Here is a 22711-nt window from a genome sequence, read left to right on the forward strand (position 1 = left end):
TCTAACATCCCTCATCATACTTTGAATGATTCTCTCTCTCTCTCTCAATAATTCAGTATTATTCTTTGCTCAATTATTTAACTTCATGAATTCCTCCTTTTTATGAGAATATGTTCCTAAATTAATTATAAAAAAATTTCAATGGCCAGGATTTTGCTCCCAAAATGGTTTCTACTTCGAATTATGATCTTTCGTTAACATTTTCGTACTTCTGTTTTCATCTTCTATGCTTAAAATATATATATAAAAAAAGTGTATATGAAAAAAATAGAGCACAGAAATCACTTATTGACGCAAAAATTATTACAATAATGAAGGAAGAAATAGTAAATGGCAACATTGATACTATAAAGCTTGTTTGGATGTGCTTTTACAATAACTGAAAGTGCTTTTGGTGAAAATATTTTTAGAACCAATATTTAGTAAAAATGCACGTGAATCATGAAAAAACACTTAAAATGCTTCCTGGAAGAAGCAGATAACTGATGTTTCTTGCAGAAAGCACTTCAAGTGAAGTGCTTTTGGAACCTAAAACAATTTTCTCTAAAAACACTTTCAGTCATTTTAAAAGTACATCCAGCCCATATTTTCTTACACAAAAAAAATAAACAATTATTTCTTATACACAACTTTTATGCGAAAATCCATCTTATTTCTTACACAACTTTTATGCGAAAATCTAAAGTCTATGGCTTATGGTTTTGGGTGTAAATATAATCCAAGTGAGCTTCAGCAATCATCCTTCTCTGCAGACACTCTTCATCATTTTCATCACATTCTTCTGCTCCCATCAACTGTGGAAAATTAAAAAGAAAATTACCACGAACCCAACAAACAATTAATCAAAGATGAACATCAAAATATAATAATTAACTAACGAAAACGCATAAAAATCATAGATAAATTAAAACGGGGGAGGGAGGGATATATATATTATATATATATTTATTTATTATCTTACATTTACAAGATCATCGGCTCCAGTTAGTGAAGCTTTGTTTTGTTGCAGAAGACGAGCACGTGCAGATGATGAGTTGGAGAGAAGAAGAAAAACAAAGAGAGAAAATATGATAAAGTTTTGGTTATTCTTCATCTGCTTCATGGTTTCTCTTCTCTATTTGGCTTTTGGCTTTTGGGTGGTGAGTGTGTGTGTTCTGAGAAAAAAGGGAAGGAGAAGCAAAGCAGTGTATAAATAAGATGAATAAAACTAAGCAAGGGTTTCAGTCACATGGAAGACCAAGCAAGCAGTTACAAGCAGTACAGTTTGTGGGGTCTACCCACTTTCTTCCCTTTGTTTGTTTATGACAAGAAATAAAATTTAGGAATTTTCATGTTATGGTAATTCTTCTTCATACGGGAGGCTTATGTTCAAATGTTCAAATACTTCCGTAAATTTTTTCGAGTCTTGAAAGAGTAGATTGTCGTGGCTTCATCGTCAATTGGTTTCTTTAAAAAGACAAATGCAAGGAAACTAGAGAAAGGGTAAGTTATAATAATCGTAATTAATGCCGGACTCGCTTGGAACAAGGAAATTATGAACACAAGATATAAGAAATATGGAAGAGAGGGATTGAGAATGTGATTAACTATTTTTTTTCTAATTAATTTTTGACAAGTTTATTTATTTGGAACGGTACGAAATTATTCTGATTCTTCACTTCTCATGTGTTTTCTAAAATATTACTTCAATCAAGAATGAGTTTACTAACGTGTACAAAACAAAAAAAATATATGGCTCGCATATTACAATCCGTGATGAGTTGATATCCCTTTTCTTCTGTCCTCTAAATCCCACTTTACTAATTCATGATTTCTATAATTTCAAAAGTAAATTTCATTAGTTCTCTTGATTTTTTTTCTTTCAGATATTGTATTACGTACTTTTTAAATTCGCATTTGTAATGAGATTATATACACCTGTTTTATGTAAGTGTTTTTTCGTTTTTTATATATAAAGTACTTATAAAAGATAATTGTTGAACCAAATAGAAAACTTGGAGTATATAGAACTAACGGAAGATTTAGCTTAAAACCGAAAGCAGTAACATTTTCAGATTTATACCGCCTGAACAAAACAAATATAATATACACAGTACAGGTAAACCACAGTGTGGGATAGTGTGTGAGATAAAGAATTTCGTGTTTACTACGTGTTCGTCATTGTTGTGGTCATTGCTGATGCTTCTGTGCTTTCTCTTTAGATGCACAGAAAGAAAGAGAACCGCATGGCTTTCCACAAAGACAAAAATCGTCAACCAAGTCAACTTTTGGACTGCCGTCCCTGACATGTACGCATGCCCGACAAGCTGTTTTCCATTTGAAAATTTGCAACCTAACTTATTAACTTTGTCCCAAATTTCTACAAACTCTCCAAACACGTACGTGATTTACTATCCTTTCTAACATTGGAGGACATATTCAACTCCTTAATTATAAGACGTTCATCATATTTTAGAAATTGATAGAATTTATGATGTTCACAATGTCTCCAGTTAAATCTCTACGTTTCACCCTGACGCATTACATCTCATTGTTTCTTCATAACTCGTCATTCGTCAAATCTTTGCGTTTCCTTGTGTCTCGTTGCAGAGCAGTTTTTTTACTTTCATTTTTCTGTCTACAAGAGCTATAAGAGAAAGCTAACATGGAGAGAAATGTTACAACATTGACAAGCCTCCCTTCATATCTCTCACACTTATATTTATCTTCGAGTCAGATTTTTTACAGAGTCACATGTGCTTGTGGAAATCCAATGGAATTTCACAACTTTGTATATAAAAATCCAAACTTTAATTGTTCAGATTCAAATACACAAAGATTGAAGATGGTGACTTTTATTAAATGTAGTAACAATTAGAGAGAGAAACTAATTACTTTAGTCTGCGAAACTGAAAATTAATAAAATTTCAGTGAAGCCCTCCTCCTGCCTCTCATACCAAAGTTCCATTTGAGATTTGGTTAAATGTTGATGGGTTGATCTCATATCGGGAAATTGAAAATTTCCAGGAACCCCTCCTCTATCTCCTACCTGCGTCTCCAGCCCCGCCCTTTACGGTTTTACCTGCATCCGGATATCTGAAGGAGGAAACCAGAGAGAGGGAGATAAAGACAAGTGTAAATTTTTGTCCACATGTCCTTGAAAGTTGTCCTCTAACTGCTCAACGAATTACCTCTCGGAGCCTGGGGTAGGGTAGCTGCTAGCCTCATGCCTTTTGTATGTGTTGCTATGGACATATGTCAATAGGCTTACTCAGCATATGTAGGCATCTGTCACGATGCTCGCTCAAAAACTATTGACATTAGTCAATATGCTCGCTCGAAAGTTGTTGACATTTGTTGACATTTGTTGACATTTGTTGACATTTGTTGACATGCGTACAATATGATGTAGAATTAAAGACAGTAACATTTTAATATTCATACAACTGAACAAAACAAATATAAAATAGACATTACAGGTACTAAGCATCAAACCACAATGTGGCATAGTGTGTGAGAAAGCATTTCGTTGTTTACTACGTGTTTGTCATTGTTATGGTCATTGCTGATGCTTCTGCTTTCTCTTTAGATGCACAGAAAGAAAGAGATAGCATATTTCTCCCACAAAGACAAAAATCGTCAACCAAGTCAACTTCTGGACTGCCTTCCTTGACCTGCAGCCCTACGCAGCTTTTTTCCATTTGACAATTTGCTACCCAACTTATGAACTTTGTCCCAATTTCTACAAACTCCAAACACGTACGTGATTAAGTGTCCTTTCTAATATTTGAGGATATATTTATAACACATTCCTTGTAGATGAGTCAAACTGAGTGTTTTTTCTCATTATTTTTTAAATTGATAGAGTCTATATAATGTTTGCAATTTTTAATTAAATTTCTTCGTTTTTCACTCCGGCGCGTTAAATCTTTATGTTTCATCATAACTCGAGCAATCTTTGCGTTTCCTTGTGTCTCATTGTAAATGATGCCCTTCATTCATCTGTTTAAATATCATGATTCATACCCTTTCCTTTCATTTTCTATCCATAAGAGCTATAAGAAAAAGCTGACATGGAGAGAAAATGTTAAAAACCTTGACAAGCCTCCCTTCATCTCTCACACTTCTATTTCTCTTCGAGTCAGATATTTTACTTAGTCACACGTACTTGTGAAGATACAGTGGAATTTAACCACTTTTGTATATAAAAATCCAAACTTTAATTGTTCAGATCCAAATACAGAGAGATTGAAGATGGTGACTTTTATTACTAGAGAGATAAACTAATTACAATAGTCTGTGAAACTGAAAATTAATATAATTTCAGTGAAGCCCTTCTCCTGCCTCTCATACCAAAGTTCAATTTGAGATTTGGTTAAATGTTGATGGGTTCATAACACATCGTAAAGTTGAAAATTTCCCTGAAACCCTCCTCTACCTCCTACCCTGCGTCTCCAGTCCCGCCGTTTACCTGCATCTGGATATCTGAGCGAAGAAACCTGAGAGAGAGAAATTTTGTCCACATGCATGTCCTTGATAACCGCTCAACGAATTGCCTCTGTGGGCATTAGATAGGGTAGTTGTTAGCCTCGTGCCTTTGTATGTGTTGTTATGGCATATATATGTCAATAGGCTCACTCAACATATGCAGACATCTGTCATGATGCTTGCTAAAAAATTATTAACATCAGTCGATATGCTCGCTAGGAAGTTGTTGGCCTTTATTCACATGCATGCAATATGGCTTGGCAATTAACCTCATGTCTACTAAAACTTGATGAAATACCAATTTGCATGTTATTCGGTCCAAAAAATAAAATATCAATTTGCATGTTATTCGGTCAAAAAAATTTACCCTACGTGCACTATTCTTACTGACTTTCCAATAGTATTTTTAGGACCCGCTACTAGCCACATGTCGGTATACCCAGACATGTGAGTTGGTCTCAATACCTATTCACATATTATATAGATTATTGACCAGTCCGCATCTCAAGATGTTTACAAAAATTTAAAGAGGAATTCATCAATTTACCCTCTAAACTTGTAAAGATTGGCCAATTTTCTTCCTCAATGTTAATTTTGATCAATTTCTCCTTTCAACTCTCATAATTAGTCAATCTTCCCCTTCAACTTTAATTTTGGTCAATTTCCCCCCTCAACTCTCATAATTAATCAATTTACACTCAATTGTTAATTTTTTGGGTTTTTATCACAAATATTTATTGAAATTGAAAATCGATCAATGTGGTCCCTGAAATTGAATGTCACAAATCAATGTAGTCATTCCGTAAAAAATTCTGTTAAGTATTGATGTGTCAAGTAATTGGATCCTATAAATCTAATTAAATATTATTATATAAATTAAAAATATTTAAATAATAAAAATAATTTTTTATTTCTATATAATTATGAACTTAAAAAAAAAAAAAAGAAGGTTACTGTTTATTCTCCTCACCCCCTCCGAGCAACACCCACCCCCCACCCCCACCCCATCTGCAGCATACAACTAAATTAAAACAGTAGTCTACTTCCTCCTCCCCTACTCTGCATTGCGGAGTGATATTTCTCCTGGCTTCCATAGCCAGAAAGCTCACTTCTGCAGCAGCAAAGAGCTGCAGGAAGCAGTCTCCGTCTGCCCCTCAGTCTCCTGCGGCTTATTCTTCAAGCATGAGCGGCCAGTTTTGCCCAAGCCCTATGTGGAGCTCTTCGTCGTCGCCAGGGAGGAGTCCAGTGAGGAGTCCGAGGAGGTTTGTGGAGTAGGAGAATTTGGGTATGATGGTGGATTATGGCTCTCAGAGATCGTCGCGTCGTTTGTGGAAGCCGATGTTGGATACGATAACGGAGAGATGGGGTAGGGGCTGGGTGTTGCTCGGATGGGGTGGGGAAGAAGATAAACAGTCATCTTCTTTTGTTTTGTTTTTTTTTAAGTTTATAATTATATAGAAATAAAAATTATTTTTTATTATTTAAATATTTTTAATTTATATAATAATATTTAATTAAACTTGTGGAACCTAATTACTTGACACATCAACACTTAAATGAATTTTTGACAGAATTGTGATAGAATGATCACATTGATTTACAGCATTCAATTTCTGGAATTACATTGATTGATTTTCAATTTCAGGAACTATCTTGATGGGATGTGTCAATTTCAGGAACTATTTGTGATAAAAATCCTAATTTTTTAAATTTTCCATCTATTCTTCCGTTAAATAAGTATCTGCATGACTACCTTTAAAGGGCAAAAAAGTCATTTTCCCTACACCTTCTATCTTCTTCCTTTTCTTCGAACATTCTCTTCTTCTTCCTTTTTCTCCAAGCCGAGCCCGTGACTGCCGCCAACACCTCCCTCCTCCGTTGTTTGTAGCCCAGTCCATTGGATATGCTGCTTTTGTTGATTACAGCTGCCCACACCCTGTTGCCTCCTCCCTCGGCCTCGTCTACCTCTGGTAAGGTGTAGGGAAACCTACTTAACGGAAAATGACAGTAGGGTTCAAATTGAAAAATTGACAGTATGGTGTAAATTGACTAATTATGAGAGTTGAGGGGGAAATTGGCTAATTATGAGAGTTAAGGGGAAAAATTGGCCAATCTTTACAAGTTCAGGGGGTAAATTAATGAATACCTCAAATTTAAATTGTGAGATCAAAACTAAAGAACAAAAATTAATGCTGGAACTGTTAATCTGTATATATCTTTATCACTTTGTCTTCAGCGTGACATAATTCAAAAATCTAGGCAATAATCTGTTAAAATATGATCACTTTTCTAAACCTTTTGCACTTATAAATTATTTAAGTTAACAAAATTTCAACAAATTATTGGGGGGACTGGATTCTTTGATCAGTTCCTAAGTTGTCCTATTTTTAAATTTCACTTTCAATCAGCCTCTCAGTCTCGTTCTAATTAGTTTAGACAAATTAACTTTTTGACTAGCTACCTAGATATGCTTCTCTCCCTTTTACTAAGAGGGATCTCCTTGCTACGAAAGGGATTCAATTGACAAATTAGGTAAACTATGAATGTCATATAATGATTTGAAAATTTTATCACAAAAAATTGAAAACATTGAAAATCATCTGACTATAGTGGAAAGGATCTGGTCCGATGATATGAATCCAACAACTTCCCACGATGATTGAAGATATGGTCGGTGTCATATCCTTGTCATCATCAGATCCACTTTTAAGATGATTGGTGGTGAGCCTTTATCAAATGTACCTGGCATCTCTGCCCTCCCACTTCATATACTCTCATTCCCTTCTATTTGTGTGGTTACGATTAAGTCACGTCAATATTTTATATTATTATTATTTTTTAATCTTATTATCTCTATAAAAAAATTAATATAAAATATTAACGTGGCTTAACCGTGACCGCACAAAATAAAAAAAAGATGAAAATGTATGAGAAGTGGAAGGATAGAGAAGCCAGGTCCTTATCAAATTGGGAAATGTATATGCTAGACCATGCCCTACAATTTGACACAAAAACAAGAAAGATGCCCTAGCCCGACATGTATACTGTTTTTGAATTGATGGCCAAGTTTTTTATTTTTTTTATTTTATCTTTTGTCGTATTATTAATCTAAATTATATTAAAATAAGAAAGAAGAAGATTTTGAACTTAAAACGTAATGAGTTTAGGATGAAGATCATATTTGTAAAAGCAATCAACCATTTGCTTGAAGGTTAAGACATTAGCTATAATGTGGGAAGTGAAATTTGAAGTGAATCTCATTTTCGTAATTTCATTATGAGGAGATAATTTTTTATTTTCCCAGGTGATTTCTAAAATGTGGGATTTGAACTCAGTTACTGTAATTAATATGATAACACCCACGTCTAATCTCCTTTTTTTCTTTAAGGTCAGTGAAAGCTACATATACCAATTACCATACATCGAATTGGTACAAAGAGAGATTATATTGAGATTTAACTTCAAAACAAATGCTTTGATATTTGGATGATGTCTACGTACAACACTAGAGTTTGAAGAAAAACATTTATTTCCAGATTTTCGAAAAAAAAATCGCGAATAAAATTTTGGTATTGTAAATAAAATACATCCACCATTTTTATTAGGATGATTTGCCTAAGAGATAATTGGCGTTTATTTTGGTATTGTTTTTGACGTTTAACAACAAAGTTGAGATGGCCGAGTTGGTCTAAGGCGCCAGATTAAGGTTCTGGTCCGAAAGGGCGTGGGTTCAAATCCCACTCTCAACATTTCCTATTTTGTTTTTTTACAAAAAAGTTTGTAACTGTTTTGGGCCCAACGCATTACGGATTTTAAATATAAAAGGCCCAGTACAATTTGCAGTTTGTGTGGGTAGGAAATTGAAAAGAAAAGAAAGGAGCTAGGGAACTCTCGATCATCTTGTAGTTTTCTGTTCTTTAATCCAATTATATTTCATCTTGGGCTTTTATTTGTCTAAAGTTGGGTACAGTTCTTGGCTTTGGATTAAGGAGAAATGATTCTTTACAAGCAAGGAGTTTAATTAATTTTTGAAATTAAGTCACTAATTTATTTGGAGATTGTGATTGATCAGACACTCCGGAGCCTCCTAATCAAGCAATTCGGACCATTGAAAGAGAGAGATATCAAAGCGTTGGAGAGAAATTTTGTCTGTGGAATAGACCTAAACAGCCCGAATTGCTCAATCCCGTTACTCAGGAGTTTAGTGTGAGATCCGAATAGGATCTCAATCCGTCATTTGGTAGTCAACTAGGTGCCTGGGTATTGTCTACAAACTTTCTGGTCTTTTAAGCAATTAGCATCGTATCTATTTGGTGGCTTAATAAACTTTCCACTCCTAATTTATCATGTTAAATTTCCAGGCTTTGACTAAGCAGGTAGTTTGATAAAGGATTAGCTTCATATACCAATTGGTGACTCTTCTCTCATTAATAATAAAATACCGATCGATCGAGTCCGAATGAGACACAGAATTGAAAGAACACAGTGAAACCGTGACCATGCTGGCTATATGTATTTATGCATAAACGGCAACATTCACGGGTTCTGTGAAATATTTGCAGTGGCGTAGAGATAAAAAAATACACCTTCTACAATAAGAAAATGTAGATATAGAATCGAACAGACATAAAAAATAGTCGAAACGAATTGTATTGTATATTTTTCATAGATTATATTGCTTGCTGCTTAAGAAAGCAGCCCCTTAAATATTACATCAACAAGTCCGTGAATTATGAATGATGCATTACTATACACACTATTATTACAACAAATAGATTAATAATATCACGTTACAGTGTGATCATTTCATATAACTATTTAATCTAACTGAGCTCGATCGACTGAAGCTCATCCCGATCATGTTCTGACTGTTCATATATTGACCTCCAACTCGTCAATTCTATATTATTAACTCCGGACAACCATACCTATCTTTATCTGGACAAGCAGTGATCAGATGAGCAAGTGATCATATCACCTGCTCAGAGCGCATTCGTTCCAGGCAGATCGATATCGGGTAATTCTCTGCTGGCTTCGGAGATCTCCCACTCTCTCACTAAGCGCCGTCGGGGAAATAAGGGTTTTTTATCCCTAAAGTTGGACATTAGCAAGGCTTACGACATGATTGAGTGGGATTACCTTCGGTGTATCTGAACTCGCATGGGTTTTTCACTGAAATGGACCAACCTGGTGATGGAATTAGTGTGCTCAGTCTCGTTCTCCTTTATTGTCAACGGGATCCCAAGAGGCTATCTCCACCCCTCCCGTGGAATTCGACAGGAGGACCCCATCTCTCCCAACCCATTCTTGCTGTGTGTGGAAGGTCTATCTGGCCTTATTTCCAAAAGGGAGGCGGAAGGAAAAATTCAGGGGGTTACGATTAGTTCCAGCGTCCCAAGTGTGAACCACTTACTGTTCGCAGATGATAGCCTGCTATTTTGCAGGGCCACTGAGTCAGAATGCCATCAGATTAATGAGATCCTCTCGTCCTATGAACGTGCTTCGAGCTAAAAAGTCAATCTTCAGAAGAGTGAGGTTAGCTTCAGTCGCAATATCAAAAGCTCTATGCAATGCAAGATGACTGCCTTGTTGGGCGTTCAGGTGGTCGACCGGCACTCTAAGTACCTGGGTATGTCGACATTTGTTGGAAGGAATAAAAGTTAGTGCTTTGCATACATTAAAGAACGACTTTGGAAGAAACTCCAAAGCTGGAAAGGAAAAATTCTAATTGCTATTGGTAAAAAACTTCTCATCAAGTCTGTTGCTCTTGCCATCCCTCTATACACTATGAACTGCTATATTCTGCCTAAGTACTACTGCGATGACTTAAACAAACTAATTGCTTCCTTCTAGTGGAATGATATTGAGGGAGGGAAAAGAACTCACTGGCTTTCTTGGGAAAAGCTTTGCATCTCGAAATTTGACGATGGCTTGGGATTGCAGAACTTGTATGCTTTCAACCTCAGCCTTCTAGCCAAACAAGGATGGAGAATTCTCGCAAATCCCAACTCGCTGGTGTCGAGGGTTCTTAAGGCCAAGTATTTTCTCAACGACACCTTTCTTGAGGTTGAGGTGACGACTGATGCCTTATACTTCTGGAAGAGTATTTGTGCAGCTCGGAACATTCTATCCCTGGGATCCAGGTGGCAAGTGGGCAGCGGTACCTCATTAAAAATTTGGGAGGTTCCATGGATCCCATTGCCAGGTCGATTTCGAATTTTCACTCCCAAGCCGGTTAATTCGTCTATTCGATTGGTAAGTGACCTGATTGATCCCACTTCTAATTCGTGGAAACTCGATCTGGTTTCTTCCCTGTTCTCTGAGTCAGAAACCAATGCCATCCGGACCATTCCTCTGAGTATCTGCACTTCCACTGATTTGCTAACATGGCACTATGAGAATGATGATAGATTTTCGGTAAGGAGTGCCTATCACCTAGCTCGAGAGATTTTTGGTCCAAGATCTGGCATGCAAATGTCCTTCATAAGGTTAGAATTTGCATGTGGCGCCTCTGTAACGACATCATCCCCACCAAAGTGAATCTGTCCAAGCGCCATATCACGACTGATTTGCCATGCGTGATGTGCAACCACCCCGAGGAAACAATATTTCACTTGCTGAAGGAATGCCCCTTTGCTAAATGTGCTTGGTTATCGTCCCACTTTGGCTGTCTGCTTCGAAACTCCTCCCCTTCATCCTTCATCTCTTAGGTCATGAACATTGCGGAGCTGCTCAAACCTGGCCCGTTCGAATCCTTTATGATGATATGATGGGCGATATGGGGAGCTAGAAATGAGAAGCTCTGGAATTCCAATTGTGATCCTTCGGACGTCATTGTGACCCGAGCAACTCAGTGGTGGCTAGCATTTGTATTGGCCAATGAAAAACTGACCTTTAGCCTTCCCATGCAAACTCCGACAAAATGGTGTTGCTCCTCTTCAGAACGTCTTAAACTTAACATTGATGCCTCTTGGAACCAAGAGAAATGTTCAGGGGGCTACGACTTAATTGTGAGGAATGAAACATGAGGCTTCTTGGCTGCTAAGTGTGGAAGCTTCCTTGAGGTTTATTCCCCCCTTCAATCCAAAGCTATGGCGGTGAGAATTGGCTTGATTTGGGCTTTCGAAAGGGGTTTCTCCAATATCCTTTATGAGTTAGATTCACTTCAGATTGTCGAAGCTTTACGGCAGCCTTCGGTTGACCTGTCACCTCTTGGACAACTAATCGAAGACATCAAGTCGATGGCTCTGGAAGTCACTGAAGTTCCTATCACCCACATTCGTCGTCAAACCAATGGCACGACACATAGACTAGCTCGTCCCGACCTCTCAATCAATTAGTGTGTTGAATGGGTGGAGCATCCCCATAGTATTTTCATTGATATATTAGTTGTGGATTGCTCCCCTTTTGTGAAACCCTTTGATGTACTGTTCCCATTGAGATGAATGAAATACACTATCGTTTACTTCAACAAAAAAAAAAGAAAAAAAAAAGTTGCATATACATTCAGTGCAGCAGCTGTTGGCCTTGCCGAGATCAATGTCTGAAATTTTGATATTATCAGCGATATTTCACCGATAATATCATTTTTGTGATACACCGATATTTTCACACGTATCCACTGAAATATAGACCAAATATAGACCAAATATCGCGATATTATTGATAATATCACGATATTACCGATAATATTGAGATATTATCGCGAGAAGGACGCGCCCGATGAGGAAAAAGAAGGAGTAGAGCTGGAAGAGGCGGATGAGGGCTTATTGAACGGCCAGATGGAGAGGGAGTTGAGCCGCCGGAATCCGCCGAGCGCGAGGACCACAGATCTCAGTTGCTGGTTGCCGCAGCCAATGTTGGCCCAGTGCCTGGTGCATATCAGCTCCTAGAGCTGCTCGTCCTCCACCGTCGTGTGCCACTGCTTGCTCACGCACGATGCCATCCCCAACATCCGTGAGTCCACGTGCTTGAACACCTCGAAGATCAGATTGTCGTCCAGATTCGAAAACCCTGCCCCTTTCAGCTCATCCTGGTCAACGCAGTCAACCACCATCTCCTCCTCTTCTTCCATCTTAATCCTCTTCATCTTCACATCCGCCGAACTCGCCACCGCCATCGAATAGTCCCCCGATGATGCTCTCTTCATCGAACGATTACAACCCACCAGTCCGAATCTTCCTATCGATCGCTTACAATCGGAGGTTTTAAAGTAATTTTGGGAAGATTTGGTGGGTAATCGGAAAACCCAGAGCCCAAATTGTATGAGCTGTGGGGGTGTGTGGAGAGAAGGGGGTGGGTAACGCGGAGGGAGGAGGAGGGTGGGGAGTGGGGGACCTGTTTTCGTGCGTTTTGGAAGATGACAATTTTATGAAATGAATGCGCCTTTAGGTTTGTGTGTCTCGTTTGACGAATATTCCCAATCTCTTTTTTATTTATCTGTCTGCTTCCTTAACTTGCTTCTTGCGTTAACAACAAAAATTAAAATTAGTTTATTAATCCAATACATATGGGCAACTATGTCCTAATTCATGTATCTTACCATGTAATGTATAAAATGTAAAATATTGTACTAATTCATTATATATAAATGATTATGGTGTGTTTAAACTTCTTTCATTAATTATTACATATTTTCTACACTCACAATGTTTGCCAGCTCGCTATATAATCAACTTAAATCAGTTAAATCCATCATGCAATGCATTTACTTCCAATTTTTTGTGATAAACTAATATATAATTGACTAAATAAACATCCTGCAAAGTTTCAATAAAAATTTCCAAGTTTTTCTTACGATTTCCGTGGTTTTTATTCAATTTTTATCGATATCAATAATATCCCGATATTTCCGTGTTTTTGAACTACCGATATTTCCGATATCATCGATATTTTATACCTTGGTCGAGATACATTGGATAATATACATACAGCTAGGGTTGGGCACGGGCCGGGCCGGGGATTGCATTTTCTAATATAGGAACCAGACCTTACCCGGCCCGGTTGAAACGAGCCGGTTCGGGCCGGGTCCACGAGTCCCCTTTTTTTTTGAAAAAAATAATAATAATCAAATTTGTACAGATTGCAAACTGCACTACACAGATTTGCACAGATTGCAACTGCACAGAGTCACATACTGCATTTATGCAGATTTTGTACAAATTCACCATTATTCACATCCAATCTAAATACAAAGTCCAACATCCAAGTTCATAAATTAACAATACATCCAAAATAACAATATTACATTGTCCAACATCTAAAAATCAAATCAACATACAAAATATTCGAAAGTCCAAGACATCCAAATTCCAAGAATCAAATAATCCAAAACAACATAAACATGACATCCGCAATAAATTTCAAATTAACATCCAAAACCACATCCAACGCCCAAGTTCCAACAACAATCCTCATTGAATCTGTACACAAAAATAGAATATAAACATGACAGTTTTAACGTCCAACATCATATTATCCTCATTGAAATTGAATCATTGAAATGCTATTCCAGAGAGTGGTCACTGTCAGCTACGAAAATGAAATGCTATGCAAGATTCTACTCAGTAGAATAAAGATAAAAGCCTAAGCAAGATGCTATGCATGACAGAAACAAAAGGATGCTAACAAAATTTGTTGCAATGGTAGTTGGGTCAACACCTATGCAATGAACTCATGCAACACATCCAGCAACTATAAACAGATTTCTGCAATAAATTAAATCCTGAGTTGCTTGAGGTGAGAAAACAGCACGGGTATCCTATATGTATATAACATGAATGATCCAGAAGTTGGATGAAGGAGGGTATCCTAGAAGATGGGGACATGGCTAGGGTGCTAATAAGTATTAAGCTTATTATTATTATTATAGTTAATATACACATAATTAAGAGATTATGAAGAATGCAGATGATGCTCAAGGCCAGGCTTCTATATTAAACCAAGCCTGAAGGCCCTGTGTGCAGATCGTTTAACGGTGTAATATTCCCTTATCAATGAAGCATAATATTCAGCATCTGAGGTAGTTTTACACTAATACCAACTTGACAGAGACACTTTACAACATTCTGGTTGTAAATCTTACGCAAGATAACACAGTAAATTGTAAGCTTCTAAAAAAACATAGCAATTTTTCAAGTTCAAGCCATACAATCTGGAGGGAAACTAAAATGAACTATAAATAATTTGCTATTTGATGAATTGGCTAGCAATTAACAAATGCACTATACGAAGAAGCCTTCGCTGTTATTCATCCAAGGAAATAAAAGCATCACTGTCAAGCAACCTTAGGGTAAAACCATAAAGAAGAGTCGTGACTAGTGCTCATGAATAATATAAGGACCTTCCTGCAACCTTAGAGTAAATGCATGTTATGATTATGGAAAGCACCTTCCTACAAATAACCAGGGACAAAGGAAACCCTGCCAATGTCTAGTATAACATAGTGTAATTTATGAATGTTGCAGATTGGTCACTTACTACATAGATAGACTCACGCATCCTATCTCACACCCAAAGGGCAAGATGAGGTAATGCTTAAAAAACATATGAAGTAATGCCAAGATTCAATTGATTTTAAAACAAAATTTGATAAAGCAGAGAAGAAAATGGGGGTTTGGTTTTTAGTTTTTACCTGTGAGACGGAGACTGAGTACCAGATTCAGATCCTTAAAAAATGTTGGCACTAATCACATAAAATTGACCTAAAAACACAACAAGTGATTCAGAATCAGAGAACTCGAAATGCAGAAAAACAACTAAATCAAACTCGACCCACATAATATTTAGGAATTTAAAACCCGAAATAAACCAAAGAACTCGAAATACAGATCAATTATATACACAGAGGTTGATTGAGAGAGGTGACAAATCGAGAAGATGGGTGGTGCAGTGGGGTGACTGGGTTCTGTAAGTCTGGGATGCCGTCGAAGTTGCTGGGCTGTCGTGGTGGTTGCCAGGACCGTCGTGATGTCGGGGTGGTGGAGGGGAGGGGACGATTCACAGACGGACGGCGAGAGAGAGTGAGAGACTCGAGTGAGAGATTAGAGTGACAGAGACAGAGTCGAATTCGAAAGGAGGAAACCTAAAACGAACGGTTAAGATTGGGCAGAGAGATGATCTTCAATCTCGTCCGTCCATTCTAATTACAAACGGGCCGGTCCAGGTACCCGTTTCTCTATACTTTTGGAACCGGCCCGAACTGAAAATGTCGACGACCCGCCCCGCCCGGCCCCGCCCCGTTTCTGTTTTACAAAATTAGGAATCTGCCCGTACCCGCCCCGAACCTCTATTACCCGCCCCGACCTGCGGTTCCTGTACCCGTTTGCCCACCTCTACATACAGCTGCTTCACAGAAACTTCTAAACATCATGATCTATTAGGCCAATGATATATATGTTTGAAACTCTAAATTATCAATGTTCTTGTCTTCTTCTTACCAAAAAAAAATCTGAGACATGCAGAATAAAATCTTAATTGGTTTTTCCAATATAATATTCGTTTTCTCCAATCGACACAAGTAAATACTTTATTATATTTTGGCCAAATTGGGTAAATAATCCTATGATCATAAGGTATTCGGAAGATAATCCATGTACTAAAAAAAACTCGGATTTAAACCCCTGTGGTGTACTTTGTTAGCAAATTTAGTCCAAAAGTGATTTTTTCGTTAACTATCTGTTAATATATGGGTAAAATTGTACTTTAACATGTGCACCTTCTTCTTCCTCGTCTTAATATAATCGAAGCTACATTTTTCGGGTCTACTCTCCGCCTAGGTAACGATGGCATTTGCAGAGTCTGAGACCGAACCCATGATTAAGAAAACATTTTTCATAATTCATCATACATATAAAGTTAACAAAAAATAACAAATATTAACATACACAAATGGCAGTGATCATACAAATTACTTATTCATCTAAAAAATTATCAAATGGGCAATCAAACGTAAGAAATGATTAACTTACGACAGCCTCGACATCTTTTGAGGTAAGAACAACAAGGACAGCTCCTGGTATCACCTTCCTCTTGTCAGTTCTCAACTAATTAGCCCAAAGCATGTTATTGAAACTCCCTCTAACCCTCTCCCCCCAAAACCCAGAACCACCATTGCAGAAACCACTTGGTCTTCTCAAATGGGTGTTTTTCAAAGCCACACAGCAAGAATCCATTCATGTTGCCTGCCAACTCTAATAGAATTCTAACCGATCAAAAATTGAAAATTCAGATAGTAGTTAAACCCCAGTCCCAGTAAAAATGTCAAAGTACAATTTTACCCATGTATTAACATATAATTAACAGACAAATTACTTTTGGACTAAATTTGCTAACGGAGTACACCACATGGGTTTAAATTCAAGTTTTTTTAGCACATGAATTATCTTCTGAATACCTTATGACCACATGAATCATTTATCCGATTTGACCTTCTATCTTTGTACGTTTTCATCTTTGACCTAATTTGTTCATATGTTTATATACAGAGATATACATATATACGATTGCCTATATGTACATATACAGAGAGCTTAAGGGGAGGGATCCCCATTTTTTGAAAAAAATGGGGATTAGGTGTGGGGCCCACTTCACATCTAATTTCAACGATCCGAACCGTCTATTTTGTTATTCTCGATTCATAGATCATCCTTGCAAAATATTAGCTAAATTGGAAATGTTTAAGACATCTAATTGGGTTCAAGGAAATGAACGAATACTTTGTTATATAAGAAAATATGAAATTTGATATTGATAATTAAATAGGCAAATGGTTTATGATTGAATTGAATTTTTGCAAGGATGATCTATGAATCGAGACTAACAAAATAGACGGTTCGGATCGTTGAAATTTGATGTGAAGTGGGCCCCACACCTAATCCCCATTTTTTTCAAAAAATGGGGATCCCTCCCCTTAAGCTCTCTGTGTACATATATATATATATATATATATATATATATATATATATATATATATATATATATATATATATATACAGTACAACACCTCTCGAGCGCTAATCAATGAATAAATTGATAAGACATTAATCACTCGTTTGAATCCACATCATAATATTTTTCATAATCTGAACCAATTATTCTTTAAGTATCATTTAAATATTATTTCCACAAAAACTCATTTAAATAGCGAAAACGTGAGGCCACTACCTCCATCCGTGTCTGTGTGATGAGGGGGACAGAGATAACTAATAGATATATCATATATGGGCAAAAGTCAAGTTCTAGCTAGCAAGCTCTCTAGAAAAGCAAGGCTTTGATTCTTTGAGAAACGGCTGAGACGTGTAAAGGTCAAGATCTTAAGAAAGAAATGCAGATCAGAGTAGAGAGAGGAGGAAAATGGCGTAAATATTCGTAGGGTAAAATGTCGAACGAGTGATCGAAATACTGGAATAGAGAGAGAATGATCCAGGCATATCTTGAATTGGAGAGATATGCATGCTAGGGTATCTTTTTGTCGGTTGAATCAATATGTATTCTGCATGTTTAGGTCAAACAACAAGCAACTGGCTATTAATGGTAATGTTGATAGTATTGGATCGAGATTGAAGTTTACCCACTTCTTTTTGCATATAAGTCAACCCTTGATTCATTGCGCTTTTGTAAATGTCAACCCAGCGCCCACCCGACGAAGATATCTTCTAGATGCGCACCTTTATTAGATGGATCAAATTCATTGACATCTTATGAAGGAAATAGATTTTCTGGTATACTTCAGAGCATTCTATAGTTTTAGTTTAGAGGTTTTAATCGTTAAATTTGGTCAAAGATATAATGATTTAGATCTAACGATTAAAGTAGTGGCAAAAAATAATAATGTTTACGCACCTTAGTGCGGGTTTGTTCCCCACACATTTCCCTCTTCTTTAACCTTTAACAATTTAACCCACAAGCGCTATGTTTCTAAAAAATAAAAAAAGACTGAAAATTCTAAAATATAACATGAATTTTTTTTGACATTGAACATTAAAAAACCTAAGCAAATGACGCTTTATTATAGTGGCGGAAATCAATTATGTTTATGCCCCATGGTGCAAGTTCAATCTCCATTGATCTCCATCCCCCAAAACAACTAACAATTAAACTCACTAACACCACCATTTGTAAAAAATGGAGAAACATTCAAGAACCTAAAATACACACATTTATATGTGTATCCTTTTTGGTTATAATGGAAAAGAATCCAATTCTTGACATGATTGATCCGAAAGCTTATACTTGATAGAACTTGTCATTCAGCTTGTTATGTGACCTAGCATTTCGTACATGAAATATGAAAACGTTGAAATGGAATAAATGTAAAAGGTGGTTGACTAAATTTTGTAGATAGATCTCACTTGAATAAGTTCGATCTTTGGTTTGATTTTAATTTAGTGATGTTGGCATTGGATGAGGATGGCATATATATATATTAGGCTGCCTTCATATGCATATGTATAGCTTATTCAAAGTGCTGCCGATAGCAAGTAGCCAACCTCAACAAACATTTCTAGAATCTCAACGATTTTCTTGTAAATGCCAACTTTCTCCTATTTTGGAATGGTTATCTCCAACACGCACCCAAGTCATAAAACAGTTGTATCGGAATAGCGAAGAACCAAACATGGAAAAAACAATATGTCGTTTTCACTAATTAACACCAAAATAGTTGACTAATTATTAACATTCTAATTGTTGCCCACTATTAAGGTATATATAAAGAAATACTAGAAGTGAAGTGGTGGAAGGGCTTGATGACCAAGGTTTTTCTCTTCAATCTACTGTTTTTTGAGTTCAAATTGTCAAATTTAAAATTTGGAGGTCAACACAAGACTAGTACAATCAACCCTTGGTGGGTTCGAGATATAAAACTAGATTATGGAAGACGGAATTTAAGCGGTTCACCTTTAAAAATGGATTACGTCCATTGTAGTATATTTGATGTGGATTATAATAGTTCTCAATACAATGTAATGCATTCTACTCTTCTGAATTTGATCTCCTTTAAAAGGGTACTCGGCCCTTTTATATAAGTCCTTAGTAAGCTCTAAAAGTCATGGGCCTTTAGTTCTCTCATTGTCCTACCAATAAATGGGTTGAATACGTAAGCGCGGTTTATAAGCTACTTTTCCATTGTTCGTTCGACATGGGGGAGGAAGTGACATTTAGACAGGTCTACTTGCATGATTTCCCGGGTCGACGCGTCTCAAACGCAACGCTCGTCCATGAGTGGTTGGAAAGTACCTTACCCAAGCGCTAGGCTTGCCACCATTTATGTCACTTCAAAGACTTCTTTTCTAGTTGATGGCTAATGCGTGGTTAGGAGTTGACGTCTGAACAGACTTGTCCTTAGAGCTCATTGCTAGAAATTTGTCAGGTCTGTCATTGGCCTGAGCAGTCAGAAAAAGCTTTAGGTTCTGCGCTTGTCTTTTCTTCTTCATAGACGACCTAGGACCAGAAGCGGTCGTCTTTTGTTGTTAGGATAGCGCTTTTGTATGCCAGATTTCCTGGGCTGGCTTGTAGCTCGATCTTAGTCTTCTCATCTTTTTGTGGGCTAACTCAAAGCCCATCCATTAAGTCTAAACAACTATACATTATTTTAAATTTTAATGGATCTATGCGTTAACATAAACTTTCTCCCTCGCTTGATGTAGAATACTACTTGTAATAAAAAAATGAAATACTACGATATTAAATGTCCTGAATTAAATCTACAAGTCTCTGTCTCCCCCTGCTGCTCATCCATTTTAAACAAACAAACTTTAAGAACCAAAGCAGAATTTGCGTTGAAGATTTGCAATTCCAAACAATATTTGCAAGTTGCAAACGGTCAAATATGGAAGCACTTATTTTGTAAGTATTTATTTGCTTTCAGTAGTAATCCACATGTTGCTTTTTGTAAACCTCCTTAGCTACGGATCAGGATCCTTTCCTGAGCTAAGGATGAGGATTCTGATCAATGAATGTGGGTCGTTGGATGACAATCCAACTATTACAAATAAAGAGATCCCTTTAAAGTTATAATAATTATAACCGTTAGATTGTCATCCAACGACCCACGCTCATTGGTCAGAATCCTCATCCTTAGCTCAGGAGAGGATCCTGATCCCTTAGCTACCACTACCTCTTTTAACAATTCATTAAAAAATTGTTAATTCTTAGAACATTGTTATATATGAGCTGCTGCTGAAGAATATTGTTAGATATGAGCTGCGGCTGCCCTTTTGTTTCCCTCCCATGGCTGCTTTTGTTCTGTAGTCATCACTCTCTCTCTCCCTCTCCCTCTCTCTCTCTGATATTCATTTCCACTATGGAAACGTTTACCAAATCAGTGACTCGTCTGAGCTCAGCTCAGCTTCTTCTAATAACACTCACTGTATTACTCTACGTCACATCGCCACCTTACGTCGCCGCCGCCCAAGCGGAGCTTCCCAGAGGCTTCAAAGCCGCTCCGGACCCTTCAATCCAAACCTTCCAACCTCTGCTCACGGACCCAACCGGCAACTTCTCACTGGGTTTCCTCCGAGTCAACAAAACCCAACTAGCTCTGGCTCTCCTCCACGTGCCTTCCTCCGACCCGTTTTGGCTCGCCAACCCGACCCAACTCGCCCGCTGGTCCGACCGCACCACCCTCCTCTTCAACGGCAGCCTCGTCCTCTTAGATTCCCAGTCGAGAGTATTCTGGTCAACTCACACCGAAACCGGCGATCGGGTTGCAATCCTCGACACCTCCAACGTCCAAATCCAAACACCTCAGGACAACGTTCTATGGCAGAGTTTTGACGTTCCCACAAATACCCTCGTCGAGAACCAGAATTTCACATCGACCATGAAGCTTGTCTCATCCAACGGCCTATATTCGATGCAATTGGGCAACGATTTCATGGGTCTGTACGCGAAGTTCAAACCAGGTTCAAACGCAGACCAAATGTACTGGAAACACAAAGCCATGGAAGTCAAGGCCCAAGTCGTCGAAGGAAAAGGACCCATTTACGCCCGAGTAGAGCCGGACGGGTTCATTGGAATGTACCAAACCGGGAACCCAGCTCCGGTCGACATCCAACCGTTCATGACCTATCCGAGGCTAATCAACGGCCTCCGTAAAGTCCGTTTGGAACCGGACGGAAACCTCAAGGCGTATTACTGGGGCGGTTCGAACTGGGCTTTGGATTTCCAGGCGATTGACACCACGTGCGAGCTTCCCAGTCCATGCGGTTCGTTCGGTTTGTGCGAGGCCGGGAACAGTTCGTGTTCGTGTTTGGATAACCAGACGGAGTTCCGGTCCGGCGAGTGTTTTCCGGTTCAGAGCGGCGACTTCTGCGGTTCCGGATGGGGGGAAATTAATAGCTTCTGGGTTTTAAGGAGGAGCGGCGTGGAGCTGCCGTACAAGGAGTTGATGGGGTATAAAACGATGTCGTCTTATGGGGAATGCGAACGAACCTGTGAAAGCAACTGTAGCTGTTGGGGCGCGGTGTACAACAACGGGTCCGGGTTTTGTTACTTGATTGATTACCCGATCCAGAGTTTGGTGGGCGTTGGGGATGAGAGTAAGATGGGTTATTTTAAGGTGCGGGAGGGTGCAGGAAGGAAGAAAATAAATGTGGGTGTGGGAGTTGGGATTGGGGTGGTTTGTGTGGCACTTTTGATATTTATTGGGGTGGTGGGGGTTTGGAGGTTTAGGGCTTGGAGGAGGAAGAGAGGAGGAGCAGGGAAGAGGTTCATGGGTCAAGATGGCGGTGTTTCCCCCGGCCCGTATAAGGATCTCGGGTCCGCAAGCTTTAAGTCCATTGAGATTGTCGGGCAAAATAGTTAAGGTTTGTTTGGGTCTGTCTCTTAGAGCGATTATTTGACAATTAAAAGTATGTCTGACTAAAAAATGTTCGTAACTTCAACTGAGGAACAAAAGTAGTACATTTCCAAACGAGCTATTAGGCAATGACGTACGGAATGACATGTTTTTGTGTGGGGCCTTTGGAGCATGGGAGTTTTGACCGACAGTGATGTTGATGGCCAACTCTTTCTGTGTTTGTGGTGGTGGGGTTCCAAGCCCTAATCTTTGTATTTAAATTTGTATGATATATGATCGGTGGACCCTGCCAAATCTCATTGTTGACATTGTATAGAGATTAGTGCGCCTTCAACGACTTTGTATCTCTGCAAGTTGTACAATCATTTTATATATGGATAATATATGAGCATGATCATACATCAACATTGAGTAATGGTAGAATATAGAAGATATTGATAGTAG

The 22711-nt window shown here is 38.0% G+C and overlaps 1 protein-coding gene, 2 long non-coding RNA genes and 1 other non-coding gene across 4 annotated transcripts; 2 read left to right on the forward strand and 2 right to left on the reverse strand.

Moving 5' to 3' along the window:
* Positions 1 to 8135: 8135 nt before the first annotated feature.
* On the forward strand, positions 8136 to 8216 carry TRNAL-AAG (transfer RNA leucine (anticodon AAG)). The gene has a single exon. It is a non-coding gene; the product is annotated as a tRNA-Leu (tRNA).
* An 885-nt stretch (positions 8217 to 9101) lies between these two features.
* On the reverse strand, positions 9102 to 11943 carry LOC139191602 (uncharacterized). The gene is made up of 2 exons (XR_011575692.1): positions 10354 to 11943; positions 9102 to 10092 (listed from the first exon to the last, which is right to left on the reverse strand). It is a non-coding gene; the product is annotated as an uncharacterized lncRNA (long non-coding RNA).
* Positions 11944 to 13618: 1675 nt separating this feature from the next.
* LOC139191379 (uncharacterized) lies at positions 13619 to 15763 on the reverse strand. Its single transcript, XR_011575412.1, has 3 exons — positions 15310 to 15763; positions 15101 to 15170; positions 13619 to 13889 (listed from the first exon to the last, which is right to left on the reverse strand). It is a non-coding gene; the product is annotated as an uncharacterized lncRNA (long non-coding RNA).
* A 4804-nt stretch (positions 15764 to 20567) lies between these two features.
* LOC103424233 (PAN domain-containing protein At5g03700) lies at positions 20568 to 22672 on the forward strand. The gene has a single exon (XM_008362321.4). It carries the CDS (start codon positions 20666 to 20668, stop codon positions 22271 to 22273), a length of 1608 nt encoding a protein of 535 aa, XP_008360543.3. The 5' UTR covers positions 20568 to 20665; the 3' UTR covers positions 22274 to 22672.
* Positions 22673 to 22711: the final 39 nt, after the last annotated feature.

Source organism: Malus domestica, chromosome 14 (assembly GCF_042453785.1).
Source record: "Malus domestica chromosome 14, GDT2T_hap1".
Lineage (NCBI taxonomy): Eukaryota > Viridiplantae > Streptophyta > Magnoliopsida > Rosales > Rosaceae > Malus > Malus domestica.